Source organism: Herpailurus yagouaroundi, unplaced genomic scaffold, assembly GCF_014898765.1.
Source record: "Herpailurus yagouaroundi ecotype Mexico unplaced genomic scaffold, PumYag 250, whole genome shotgun sequence".
NCBI lineage: Eukaryota > Metazoa > Chordata > Mammalia > Carnivora > Felidae > Herpailurus > Herpailurus yagouaroundi.
This window is the reverse complement of record NW_024412467.1, coordinates 6,673,009-6,688,247: the sequence shown is the minus strand read 5'-3', so window position 1 is coordinate 6,688,247 and position 15,239 is coordinate 6,673,009. Positions and strand designations below refer to the sequence as shown.

The window sequence follows — 15,239 nt, the reverse complement described above, 5'->3', positions numbered from 1 at the left end:
GATATGTGAATTAGATCTCACCAAGAGGAAGTGGAGTTAGAATCCTCCCACATACTCACTCTTCTATGCATGTAAGGAGGAGTGCCATATGCTCTTGCTCAGAAGCCTTCCTGTCTCAACATTTTTCATTGATCCATTTATTTAAACTTATGAGTAGATGAGATGCCAAATTCAGAATGCCCAAGTTATGAGATTTGAGAGTCAAATCCGTAAAGTTACTGACTTAAAAGATGAAACGCAAATACCATCCATGTTGTATTTCAGTCAAAACCTAAAATAGTCCAAGACATGTCGATGATGATTGGAACTCATGCTTACTTTTTGCAAAACTGCAAAACGCGGCACACACGAGCAACTACAAGTACAGGAAGGACGCAAAAAGGCTCCTTGATGCAGCCAACGAACTTGCGCAGAACAACGAGGCCTTAAAACTGGAGTTGTACTCGGATTTTCCACCGCTGAGGAGTGCGCCTTGTGCTGGGGTTTGCACGCACTCACCAGTAGCAGGCGCTGCACTTGCATCCATGGGAACCATCCGGTCAATCTGAAATCAAGGTTTGAGTCCAGCGTGGTGGAGGCAGGGCCATTTCTCTTTTGTCCGATAACATTTTTCATGATTAAGAAATAAAAAAGATAAACAGGCCAACCTCTGGGGAAGATGCTAAAATACGAGGATCCTAAGCTCACCTCATCCCATGGATACAGCCAGACAATGGCCACATCGGTGTAGAGAACCCAAACAAGGACCTGAAGACTGACAGAACAGGGTCACCACAGCTAAACGGAGAGAAGAGGCCACACTGAAAAGAGTAGGAAGTGTGCAAACATGGCTGGGAACCAAACTGACCCATGAGACTGTCTGTGGGAAGGAGGGTCACTGCAAGCATGGAGAAGAGCGGACCCCACACCAGACACCGGGAAAATAAATCCCCCTCACATTTTGCTTTGAAAACCACAGTGGCTTAACACCAGCAGTCCTTAAAACCAGCGGCACGTAACACCTAGAACCTTAAAAACTGGCAGGCTCAGCTCTGGGACAGCTGGAGCTTGATAGGAAACGGAGTCCTGGACCCTAAAGAGACAGCATAACAAACAGGCCTGCTGAGATACAGCACAGAAGCAGCAATTTGAAAAATACCTGGGGTATACTGTGGTATACAGGAAGGAGATTTACTAATCTCAGAGCGTGTGCTTGAGGCAGGGATCTTTAGGAGTCTTCTCCAGACACAAAACAGCTGGTGGGCTCCATTTCTCTCCCCTACATCCCTGCCTAAATAGGACACCTGTGGGAACCAGCTCAAATACTCTCCAATTAGCTTGATAATACCGCACAACCCCCACTCTCCTGCCCCATGTAATCTGCCCTTGGCAGGAGTCCATCCAAAGCAGCCCCACAAGCTGGCATTGTGCAAGCAACTGCCACAGGGGCCAGCGCCACTCCAAGTGACTCCTGCCTTGGGGAGGCAGGTAGAAGAAGATAACCACACACACCAGTTAGACTCTGGCCCCAGCAGTGGGCTGGGGCAGACATCGGGTCTGACTGCAGACCCCACACACCAACTAGAGCCTGTCAGGGGACAAAACAGGAAGAACACCCTGCAGTTCAGTGTGACCACAGCTCTGAAAAATTCTTGTTCTGACCCGACTCAAGCCCTTGGTCTGGCCCATTAGACACATAGGGACCAAATCCTGCCCACAACGGGCAAAGAGAGCCATTGCAGACAACTGGTCTGAAGGCAAATGCAGCTCAGTCACAACAATAGGGTGCACTCAACACACAGAGGAAGCGAAACCATAAAGCACCAGGTTCTGGTGAACATGGAACATTGCCCTGTAGGGCACTAAGGGACCCCTTCTTCATAATGCCACTGCTTTCAACAGCAGGAGACACTGCTGACTTTCCTAACACAAAGAAACAGACACAGAGAGTTAGACAAAATGAGACAGAGGACTATGTTCCAAATGAAAGAACAGGACAAAAATCACAGCAAGAGAGCCAAATGAAACAGAGATAAGTAATATGCCTGAGAGATAACTTAAAGTAATGTTCATAAAGATACTCATGGGACTGGAGAAAAGAGTGGAGGATCTCAGTGATATGTTCAACAAAGAGAAAACATAAAAAGGAGCCAATCAGAGATAAAGAACTCAGTAACTAAAATTTATACAGGAAGGAATAAATAGTAGACTAGACTAGAGAAAGCAGAAGAATGGGTCAGTGAACTGGAGGACAGAGTAATGGAAGCAATCAAGCTGAACAGGAGGGAGAAAAAAGAATAATAAAAAATAAGAATAGACTAAGGGAACTCAGTGACAGCATAAAACATAAAAACACTCACATTATAGGGGTCCTGGAAGGAGAAGAAAGAGAAGAGGGGGAAGAAAATTTATGTCAAGAAATACTAGGTGAAAACTTTCCTAATCTGGGAAAGGAAACAGAACTCCAAATCCAGGAGGCCAGAGAGCACCACCCAAAAATCAACCCAAGGAGGTCCACACCAAGACATTAAAAATTAAAATGGCAAAACATAGTGGTAAAGAGAAACATCTTACAACAGCAAAAGAAAATTATTACATACACAGAAACCCCACAAGGCTATCAACAGATTTTTCAGCAGAAACTCTGCAGGCCAGAAGGGAGTAGTACAATATATTCAAATGCTGCAAGGAAAAAATCTGCGGTTAAAAATACTCCACCCAGCAAGGTTATCATTCATAATAGAAGGAGAGATAAATAATTCCACAGGTAACATCAATAAAATTGATAAACCATTAGCCAGACTCATCTAAAAAGAAAGAGAATTCAAATAAACAAAATAAGAATTGAATGAGAAGAAATAACAACCAACACCACAGAAATACAAAGGACTATAACAGAATATTATGAAAAATCACATGTCAACAAAATGGACAACTTAGAAGAAATGGATAAATTACTAGAAACATACAACCTCCCAAAAGTGAATCAGGAAGAAATAGGAATTTTGAACAGACCAATTACCAACAATAAAATTGAATCTCAAGCCCAGGACCAGACAGCTTCATAGGTTAATTCCACCAAAGATTTAAAGAAGAGTTAATACCTATTATTCTCAAATAATCCAAAAAAATACACGAGGAAAGAAAACTTCCAAATTTCTTCTATGAGGCCTGCACTACCTTGATACCAAAATCAGATAAAGTCACTACAAACAAACAAACAAAAAAAAGACACTACAAAAAAAAAAGAGAACTACAGGCCAATATCTCTGACAAACATAGATGCAAAAAGCCTCAACAAAATATTAGCAAACTACATCCAACAACATGTTAAAAAAATCATTTACCACAATCAAGTGGCATTTATTCCCAGAATGCAAGGGTAGTTCAATACTCACAAATCCACAGATCAATAAGAGGATAAAAATCATGTGATCATTTCAAGATGCAGAAAAAACATTTCACGGAGTACTATATCCATTCATGATAAAAACTCTTAAACAAAGTAGGCTAAGAGGGAACGTACCTCAACATAATTAAGCCCATATATAAAAAACCCACAACTAACATCATATTCAATGGTGAAAAACCGAGTTTTCCCCCTAAGATCAGGAACAAGAGATGGATGTCCACAAAAGTGTCCTACCACTTTTATTCAACATAATACAGAAGGTCCCAGCCACAGCAATCAGACAAAAAAAAAAAAAAAATGAATAAAAGGCATATAAACCGGTAACGAAGATGTAAAACTTCCACTATTTGCATATGACATGATACCATATATAGAAAACTTGAAAGGGTCTACCAAAAAACTATTTGAACTGATAAGGAAATTCAGGAAGATCGCAGGATCCAAAATCAATGTACAGAAATCCGTTGCATTTCTATACACTAATAATGAAGTAGCAGAAAGAAAATTTAAAAATACAATCCCATTTACAACTGCACCAAAAATAACAGAATACCTAGGAAGAAATTAACCAAGGAGGTGAAAGACCTGTGCTTTGTAAACTATAAAATATTAATGAAAGAAATTGAAGACAAGAGTAACACATGGAAAAATATTCCATGCTCACAGATTGGAAAAACAAATATTGGTAAAATGTCTCTACTATCCAAAGCAATCCAGAGATTTACTGTACTCCCTATCAAAACACCAACATTTTCACAGAACTAGAATAAAGAATCCTAAAATTTGTATGGAACCACAAAAGGACCTAAATTTCAAAAAGAAATCTTGAAAAAAGAAAAAGCTGGAGGTATCACTATTCCAGACTTCACGTTATATTACTAAGCTGTAGTAATCAAAATAGTATGGTACTGCCACAAAAATAGACACATATTTCAATAGAACACAAAGGAGCCCAGAAGAAACCCGCAACTTTATGTTCAATTAATCTTTGACAAAAGAAGAAAGAATACGCGATGGGAAAAAGTCTCTTCAGCAAGTGGTGTTGGGAAAACTGGAAAGCTACATCCAGAAGAATGACACTGGACCATTTTTTCACATCATACACACAAATAAACTCAAAATGGATTAAAGACCTAAATATGAGACCCAAAACCATCAAAATCCTAGAAGAGAGTACAGGCAGTAATTTCTCTGACATTGGCTGTGACATTTTCCTAGACAGGTCTCCTGAGGCAAGGGAAACAAAAGCAAAAATAAACTAGTGGGCCTATATCAAAATAAAAAGCTTCTTCACAGCGAAGGAAACCATCACCAAAACTGAAAGACAACCTACAGAACGGCAGAGGATATTTTCAAATGACATATCCAATAAAGGGTTAATATCCAAACGTATAAAGAACGGATACAACGCCACACCCAAAAAACAAATAACCCATTTAAAAATGGGCAAAAGACACGAACAGACATTTCTCCACAGAAGACGTGCAGATGGCCAACAGACACATAAAATGATGCTCAAAATCACTCATCATCAGGGAAATGCAAATCAAAACCACAATGAAATATCACTTCACACTTATGAACATGGCTAAAATCCAAAACACAAGAAATAACAAGTGTTGCCGAGGATGTGAAAAAAAAAAGGAACCCTAGTGCACTATCGGTGGGAATGCAAACTGGTGCAGCCACTGTGGAAAATCATATGGCGGTTCCTCAAAAAGTGAAAAGTAAAATTACCATATGATCCAGGAATTCAACTACTAGGTATTTAACCAAGGAGTATAAAAACACTAATTCAAAACAATATATGCACCCCTGTTTATTGCAGAATTATTTACCATGGCCAAAATATTAAAGCAGCCCAGCGTCCATGAATAGATGAACGAATAAAGAAGATGTGGTATGTACATATACATGCAATGGAATATTGCTCAGCTAGAAGAACGAATGAAATCTTGCCATTTGCAACAACATGGATGGATCTAGGGAGTATAATGCTAAGTGAAATAAGTCAGAAAAAGACAAATACCGTATGACCTCACTCCTATTTGGACTTTAAGAAAGAAAACAAACGAACAAAAACTTAAAAAGAGACAAACAAAAAAACAGACCCTTAAGTACAAAGAACAAACTGATGGTTATCAGAGGGAGGTGGGTGTGGGGACGGGTAAAATAGGTGAAGGAAATTAAGACTATACTAATCATGATGAGCCCAGAGTAATGTATAAAATTATTGATTCAGTATACTGTACACCTGAAACTAATATGACACTCTACGTTAATTATACTGAAATTTTAAAAGTCAACAGAAGGAAAAATTTATACATATATATAAGGAAAGAAAATCACTTTTTTTTTCTGATTATGGTTCCAATTTGGAGAAAGACATACAGGGAAAAATGAATAAGGGAAAACAGGCAGATGGAGATTGATTAGGGTAGAAAGAACAATGCCACTCCCTCCAACACACACACACACACACACACACACACACACACAGAAAATCAGTGCCTTCCTACAAACTCTGGGCAATTTACCAGAAGTGGTAGCCATTTGTCCATGTCTATTTTCCGTATCAACTCCCACCAAAAAATAACCTGTCTTTTAAAACATTAAACAGAAACTCAATTTTGAACAACATTCCAATAAAACCTACCTAGTTTACCTTACTCTTTGGAGCTAGGGTGGTTAAGTTCTCTGTCCTGGTAAAACTGAGATGGGGCAATGATATAAAGTTGGCTGGCCAGCATCACGCCAGATCTGACATTCAAGGATCTTATTTCCTCCAACAGGTAATTTTAGATCCAAAAGAGTATATTTTGCATTTTCATTACTCTTTTCTTTATAATAAAAGTCCTCTTTTATTGTAATATTGTAATATTGTAATACTAATATATTAGGAAAGCAAAGAGTCAGGCAAGCCTAAGTTAGACAGGGTGGGAGAATAGGAATATGACAAACTTTCAATCAACTACCTAGGCTGGGACTGCCATCTTGCACAACCAGGGGCTCCAAATGCAACGTGAACTATGCAACGAGTAGCCTTAACTCAGCAGCTGAGGAGCACAGGAGGCTCGGACAGTACTCCCTCATCTCTGTTGCTTCTGCCCCACTGGTAACCCCCACTCCCTGGATTACCAAAGAAGGAGGTGATGGTATGACAACTTCAGTAGAATGTTACCAAACTCCTATCAACTCTTCCAGCATCAGGAAGAATATGGAGGGCTCCAGAAGTCACAGCAAACAAAACAGATGGTTCCATCAGCTCCCCAGGACTACAACCAAGGGTAGCGGGAACTCTTCTCCACTTAGTTCAAAGTTCACCGAGTATCTGTTGGGAACCATCCAGTGGTCCATCAGAGTAGAATAGGCTTACCCTTCGCATTAATCTTTCCAAAGTTGTAATCTCCACACTCTCGCACTCAACTGTAACAGAATCGTCAGTTCTCCATTCTAATAGGCACCCACCAAATATACTTACTTGGTAGAACTTATACTCATGTCTGGGAATTAAATTCCAAGTGACTATACGAGTTATCAAAGAGCTGACAGAAGCCTGAAGAATCACGAAATAAGCAAATCTCCCTGCAGACGTCACTTCTTTGCCCATATCATAAAACCCAATTATTTGCACATACTGAGTTGGTCAGGTGGAGGGGCCAGGATGTCATAAACCAAGAGAAGAAAACATTTCCCAGACAAATGATCATCTCTAGCAGCAAGGGGTGCAGACAAGTGATATTTCTATTATGCCCCAGTAAGGTAAAAGGAACACAAAGGCTATTGTTCTACTCCTCTAGACCATTTCGCCATAATATGCATGCATATGCATTCATAATATGCATACTTGCAAATATATTTAAGTATTATTTATGAGTTCTCGTTATAATCATATAAAAGAATAAGACGATTATTAAAATCACCAATAAAGACCTCCCAACAGAACTACTGTCTCAGCATTTTGATTATTTCCTTCCAGGGCTTACTACGCATGTCCACGTTCATAAAAATGGGAATCTTTTTTTTTTCTTTTATTTTTGAATGTTTATTTTTATTTTGAGAAAGAGCACCAGCAGGGGAGGGGCAGAGAGGGGGAGACAGAATCCCAAGCAGGCTCCATGCTGTTAGCACAGAACCCGAGGTGGGGCTTGATCCCATGAATTGTGAGACCATGACCTGAGCCAAAACCAAGAGTCAGAGATGCTTAACTGACTGAGCCACCCAGTCAGGGACTGAGCGCCCCTAAAAGTGGGAGTCTTAAGTCATGTATTAGTTTTGTGGATTTGATTTTCCATTGTATTGTAAGCATTTTCCAGTATCCTTAAACATTCTCTGAAGACAACATTTTCAGCGGACACGTATTAGTACCATGATTTAATCATTCACCTCTTTTGGACCATTTAGGATGCTAACAGCTTTTCACTATTGACAACAGCTGAACACCCTTAGGAATACATTTGATTTCCTTAAGGTAATTCCATTCCTAGGAATTTCTCCTATCATAGAATATGAGCTTAAAAAAAAAAAAAAATTCCTGCTTGAAATTTTATGGCTAAGTTGCCTTCCAGAAGGGGACGGTACCAATTTGTACTCCCACTATCAGCGTATAAGCGTTCTTGTTACAGACTGTTCTCAAAAACACACGGGCAACTCAAATTGCCAACATGATGGAAGAGCAATTAGCTGCCTGAATCGGCCGAGCCTGCAAAGAGGAAATGAGGGTTCTTCTTTCTGCTTCCCTCAGAAATATCAATTTGTACCCTTCTGGGAGCAAGACAGAAAAATGAGCTCACTTCCACACCCTTCAAAGGAATCAAGTACCCGCTTTATTACCAGCAACTGTTGAGCGTCCTGCAGGGGAACAGTAAATGTTCTGGTATTTTTAACAGCCCACATTCACAGAGAAAACACAAAGGATATTCGCCACTAATAAAAGCGTGTCGTCTGTGGTATCCTCGCCATTAACAACAGTCCAGCCCACAAAAACCTGATTACTTTCAGAAAGTCAAATAAAATGCCACGCCCCAGAATAATTTAAAGTATGAGTTTAGCTGTTACTCCCAAATTAAAAACATATATATGTTGTTTGGCACAAATGCTGATCTCCTCTAATCCCACTCAATTCCTGTCTGTGCTCTTATCCTAAAGACGTTTATAGGGGTGCCTGAGTGGCTCAGTTAAGGTGTCAGCTCAGGTCATGATCTCACAGTCCCCGGGTTCAAGCCCCGGGTCGGGCTCTGACAGTGTGGAGCCTGTTTGGGATTCTCTGTCTCCCTCTCTCTCTGCCCCTCTCCTACTCATGGCCATGCACTTACACTCCCTCTCTCTCTCTCCCCCAAAATAAAAAAAAAAAAAAAAAATTAAATAAACAAAGACGTAATAAAGTATGTTAGCTCTTCAGTTTGGAAGCATGCTACAAAGGGAACAGCTATCTCGTTAGGCTGTTTTAAAACACCAGGTTCAACTTCAAGACAGAACTTTAGGAGCACCTGGGTGGCTCAGTCAGTTGAGCATCCGACTTCGGCTCAGGTCATGATCTCACGGTTCACGGGTTCGAGCCCTGCATCAGGCTCTGTGCTGACAGCTCGGAGCCTGGAGCCTGCTTCGGCTTCTGTGTCTCCCTCTCTCTGCCCCTTCCCTGCTCACGTGCTCTCTCGCTCTCTCCCTCTCTCTCAAAAATAAATAAACATTAAAATAAATTAAAAATTACGTTTAATGCTGTAACTTCCTGGCTGTATCGTTATCTTTGTTGCTCCCATATTTTCCACATGTTGCTAACGTGTCATTAAAAAGTAAAAAGTTGTGAACTTGTTTCAGAAAAACTCAACAACAACCGTGCTCCACAACATACAGGGAGGGAAATGCAGAAAGGAGACAAGTCAGAGAGAAACGTAAAATCCCAGGAACCCAAGGATAAGAAGAACCAATGCATGAAAGACCAAACCACAGTCACAGAAACTTCAGGACACCAGTCTTTGTGGCCAAAACCAACACTCTGGTTTCCCGAGCCTCTTCAAGGTGGGACAGTTAAGTCGCAAAATTTGCAAAGTTCGCAGAACTGAGCTGTGAGTTGCAACACCTTTATTTCACTACCTCCCCTCCAATAACTCATGAAAGGAAGTGCAATTCAACCGGAGGGGAGACCCCAGGCTCTGCCTGACCTCACGCTGCTGCAGAGAACAGACCCAAATTCCCCAGGAAGGAACATGGTGAATATACAATGTGTTAGGAGGAATCACCCTGCTTCAGTGTACGTTCCTCAAGATTCATAAACAACTGTTCCTAAACAAACAGCAACAGAGTATAGAATTTTCACTTATCTGCCCACAGTCATCACCAGGTGACCATCAGGAGAGGGGTGGCCCAGCAGGTTAAGGCCAAGAAAAAACTTTTGCAGCCCAGCATGGAGACCCTTGCTGTGCTGGGTATTACCTTCAAGTCACTAGAAGCCTAGGGAATCTGGGGGAAGGGTCAGGACGGGAACCATTTATCAGCTGGGAGCGAAAAATTTCTGTATTATTAATTAGTAGGAGATAAACACCAAGTCCATGTTAAGAGCATTGTACCAGAGGACTGGAAACGTTTCCTTTAAAGAGGAAGACAGAGGGGCGCCTGGGTGGTGCAGTCGGTTAAGCGTCTGACTTCAGCCAGGTCACGATCTCGCGGTCCGTGGGTTCGAGCCCCGCGTCGGGCTCTGGGCTGATGGCTCAGAGCCTGGAGCCTGTTTCCGATTCTGTGTCTCCCTCTCTCTCTGCCCCTCCCCCGTTCATGCTCTGTCTCTCTCTGTCCCAAAAATAAATAAACGTTGAAAAAAATAAATAAATAAAATAAAATAAAGAGGAAGACAGTAAATACTGTAGGCTTTGCAGGCGACATGGTTTTGTCATGACTATGCAACTCCACCGCTGTAGTGCAGGAGAGGCCAGAGACAACACGTAATGACCCGGTGCCCAGTTGTGTTCCTTTGGGACTCTACAGAAACAAGCGGCAGGACAGACATGGCCCACGGGCCATCGGCTGCCACCCCAACCTTACAACACAGCAGGGCCAACAGTCCTGCAGAGCAATCAAACCTTCAGCCCCAACCTCATTAGCACAGTCTTACCAACCGATTGAACCAGCCACCAAGGAGTCTCCTGTGCAGCCTTGATCTTTACAGACCCCGAGAGACGGAGTGCAAGTCTGCAGTCGGGCCCTCCCCCCCAAATTAATACACTCACCCAGAAAAGTCTGTAGTGAGAATTCCATAGTGGAAGATGTATATCCGGCTGATGTGGCATATTGTAAGGTATCCCATTGCTACAAAGAAGGAGTATCTGAAAGCAGAAGAGAGAAGATCGGATGATTACGCGTGGCAGTAACACGATCGGCTTTCTCCTCTTCCTCTCCCTCCCTCCCCACATATCGTCAGTCACAAAGTCCTCTCTGCTTGGTCTGTAACCCAGCTGATCCCCTCCGCTCACTTTTGCATTCACTGCCTGGGACCCTTCATCTTTTCTCACCTGCACACAGCACAATGGAGTCACCCCGGAGGGCTTTACAAATTGCCGATGCCTGGGCCTCACCCCTGCTATTCTGGCTTAACTGGTACAGGACACACCCAGCAGGTGTAATTTCATCGTGCAGCCAGAGCTGCGAAGCAAGAACCTGCAAGATCTTGCGCTCAGATTCTCCTCCTCAGAAACCACTGTGTCTACACAACGATCTTTGTAAAATACAAACTGAACCAGCATTATGCCGCCGACCTCTCCCTTCCTGAAATACTTTGTTCTCTTGGCTTCTCTTCTCCGTGATTGCTTCCCGCCTCTCTGGTTAATGCTTCCAAGGTTCTTGCTCAGCTTGTCTTCCTCCACTTATTCCTTAGGTGTGAGCATTCCCAGTGCCCTGCTGGGCACACCCCTGCCCAAGCCTGAGGCTTCAGTTACCACACACCAAGATCACGGCCTGGCTTCCTTCCGACACCTGCCATGACCACCGGGGTACGAACCAGCAACACAAAGACAGACAGACAGACGCGCGCGCACACACACACACACACACACACACACGTACATCATTCAGAACATTCATCAATTTGTAATCACACATACGTGACATTAAAATTCACACAACAAAAATTCAACTGAGTAAACTTTGAAGATCGAATTATCGTTATTAAGCGATTTGTTGACCTGGCTGCACCCCACTTAGCAAATAGAGGGGTGCTCCAAGGAGTTGCACAAAATGGAAGGTTTTTACAGGAAGGAGGGTGGCACAAGGAAGTGACTAGGAAAAGAAGGGATTGTTTCAGGCAAGGCCACTTTCCCTTGGGAGGAAGGGTCTCCTCACGCAGATGACCTCATGTTCCCTTTGGGGGATGGAGAGGGCTCATGGGATAGACTCCAGAGGTCATTAGTGCTGACCAGAAAATTCCTGGCTGACCGGTTAAGACTTCCATTTCTGGGGGAGTTTGAAACTGCCCTGAGCCCTAGTTTGGTGAGTTGGCCTACGTGACTCCATTTTGGGTCTGTGGTCTTTTTCATCATGATCATCAAATTAACTGTTGTCTCCCTTACTAGACCATGAAGGCAAGAACGTCTTGTGTGTTTCACTCACAAGAGTGGCCTCCTGGGTGGTAGGTGAACAAAAACCAAATAAATGTTATTTGTCTTAAAAGTCTCCAATGGCTCCCACTGTCCAGTCACATCAAAACTCCTAAACGCAGCAGGCGATGTGCTCCTGCACGGAGCTCTACCTTTCCCTCGTGGACTCCTCACTGAGCACACCCCACGTCCACTTATGCTCAGACGACACCGGCCGCTCTCTCTCCACAATTACAGCTTGCATTTCCAGGCCAGATGTCTTCCGCACACCCCTTTCTCTGCCTGCAACTCCCTCCTCTGTCCTCCAGCCTACCTAGGAACTGTCTAATTACCAGGTAAGGCCGGGCTCCGGGTCAGTACCCCCCGCACCAGCTTGCTCCACCCCTTCCCTCCTACCCCCAGCACAATTCACTGTTCTGCTCCTGGTATATCTCCAGTGCTCCATGCCAACCTCATCATTATGATGCTGAAATTATATGCATGTGTCTGTTACGCCAACTCACCATGACCTGGAGCACCCCAACCCTTGGCCATAGAGGGGGTTCGTGTATGGTTAGCTGAAAGGCACTGAAAGGAGCACATTCAACATTTTAAATGGTGCAGGAGCCCATCAGAAACAGACATAAATTTAGAAGGTATAACACTGAAACATGGGTCATAAAACAGAGATGAAGCATATTCTCAAATTATATTGAAATTCACGAGTTCATGTTAAAATAACTCATGGAGACCGAATGGTGAGGTAAGAATCATAAAAACACACTTGGTAGCAAGGGAGAGCCAGCTAGTGGGCGTGAAGCAGTTCTGTATAACTCTAAAGTACTACATAACTTTACGTTCTCTTTGCAAACAAAGACGTCCTGACACAAAATAAGACTTTCCCTGCCTCGGGTTCATCCTTAACCCTTTCCCAAACAGAAAGACGGTGAACAAAGCAGGACTGAGAGAAAACAACTCCCTGAAGGGCTGAGCAGAAGCAGAATGGTGCTAGTTAGGCCCTTCTGCCTCCTCCAGCCTCTGTGTTCTCTCTCCAGCCAGTTCGTGAAGGTCAAGGCAAAAGCAAGAGGCAGATACAAAAGACAAATTCTCCCACGGCCCTCTTGAATGCAACCATACCTGCTTCCTCTTTCTCCTTCGCAAGAGCTAGACCCATACCTTCCCCTGCCCCCGAGCCCAGCGAAGAAAGGGACTTCAGCTCAGTAGTTATAACAAGTACTGTGTCCCGAGACACCAGCAAAATGCATTCATGCTCTGGGCGCACCTGAAAAATCTAAGGAATCCAGGAGTGGTAGAGAGATTACGCATCATGTTCTGGAGACAGACCAACAGGACTTCAAAGCCCAGCAATGGCAAAGCTAACGTGGGAAGTTTAAATACTAGCGATTTTATGAAGGAAGGATGTGGCAGAGACTGGGGCATGAGTGATGGTAACATTCCCCTGCTGACCTGGGTGGTGGTAACATGGATGTATTCATTTATGAAAATTCCCTATGTGTATACCTATTTACCTCTCTGAGCATTCATTTCTTCAACCTGTGGGGAGGGGCGGAATCTGTATCCCAATTAATTGTCCTAGAGAGAATATATTTGTAATAATGACGTGAAGTATTAAATATATTACATGATATACTAAGTAAGAGTTTATAGATTCAAAATAATGAAACAGAACTATTTTTTGTAATGTTTTTGTTCTTATTTATGAGAGAGAGAGAGAGAGCGAGAGCATGAGCAGGGGAGGGGCAAAGGTGGGGGGGGGCACGGACAGAGGATCAGAAGCAGGCTGTGCACTGATAGCAGGGAGCCCGACGCGGGGCTCGAACTCACAAGCTGTGAGATCATGGCCTGAGCCGAAGTCGGACGCTCAACCGACTGAGCCACCCAGACATCCTGAAACATATCTATTTAAAAGAGCATGGCTTAGCACTTGGCACAAAGCAGGTACCCCAAAATTGGCAACTTATCATCATGTTCTCACAGAGGCGGTCTGTCCTAGGAGATACAAACTATATTCTGCTCCAGTCGGTCTGGATATGATCAAGTAACACCTGTGATTTCTGCCCAACATAGTGGCTTAGGAAGGAAACAGTTGGCACCCCAAGAAATCTGTAGACAAAGAGAAAACAGTAGGTCTAGAAATCGGTTAACTCCCCATAGCAGCAAAGCCTGACCTTCCCCGACTCTCCCCAGCCATGTGACGGAACTCTTGTAACTGGCTTGGCAAGGGGAAGAAAACGATACCCAAAGAATCACGAAATCCTGATCCTGAAGAAACCTTAAGTTCAAACTATCACACACGCCACATTTTATAGGTGGGAAATCTGATGTACAGAAAGGCTGCATGACCCTTCTGAACTCACACTGCCAGAGAGAGCCAGATTTTCAGTCTCATGTTCTTTCCCTGCATCAATAGGAAGCAATTTCCCTCCGTCAGGAACCATGAACCACTCCCTACTTCCGCAGTCCTGGCAAAGAAAGAGCTTGTGCTGGAGTCCTTTTTGGTCTTATGACCCGGGCCTCTGCTACCACAATATTACTGTGGCGGGACAGACACAGCCTGTCCGTAAACTGCTCGGCTCAGCCAAGGCTGGAGTGTTCCATTCCTGGCCAGCGGCTGACACTGGGCCCCGCACGGAACAAGCATGTGCATGCAGGTTCTTGACTCTCTGAAAAATGGTCCACACCGATCGGGATCACACAAGTGTGGAGAGAGCTGACAAATCACAATTTGTAAGGTAGTTAAAAATATGCTACAGAGATATACCCAATTTTTACTAACTGTTGAATGGCTTCCAAACTCAAGTTTGGGGAAAGCCAGACATTTTCACCTCCCACTAACAACGGCATTTTGTCATAATATGGAGCATTCCCAAAGCCCATTCTTACCAAATCAGAAATATAGATTTCCTATTTCCCTTCTGAAGGAGTGACACTATCCCTTTCAAGGAGGGCATTCAGAAGGAAGAGGATGGCAATTCAATTTTTCAGAACTCATCCAGACACTAAGTTGGGTGAAAATAAAATTTTAAAGCATACAAAAATACTTTCCCTTAAAAATTTTTTCCCTCGGAAACAGGAAATTTATTGTAAGTAATTTACCAGATTATACATTAAAAAGTGAAATTTCAATGATTTGCAGAAGGAAAACTATTGTGCTAATAGTCTTATTAATCAGAGTTTTCAGGGAGCCTGGGTGGCTCACTTGGTTGAGCCTCTAGGGCTCAGAGACTCTTGATTTCAGCTCAGATCACAATCTCAGGCTCATGAGA

The 15,239-nt window shown here is 43.1% G+C and overlaps 1 protein-coding gene across 4 annotated transcripts in view; it reads right to left on the bottom strand.

Moving 5' to 3' along the window:
* MBOAT1 (membrane bound glycerophospholipid O-acyltransferase 1) overlaps nt 1–15,239 on the bottom strand; it is a 111,969-nt gene that overhangs the window by 28,379 nt on the left and 68,351 nt on the right. For all 4 annotated transcript variants that reach the window (XM_040460596.1, XM_040460599.1, XM_040460597.1 and 1 more), the window contains exon 4: nt 10,612–10,707. In XM_040460596.1, the coding sequence (XP_040316530.1) occupies nt 10,612–10,707 (96 nt within the window). The remainder of the gene's footprint in view (nt 1–10,611; nt 10,708–15,239) is intronic.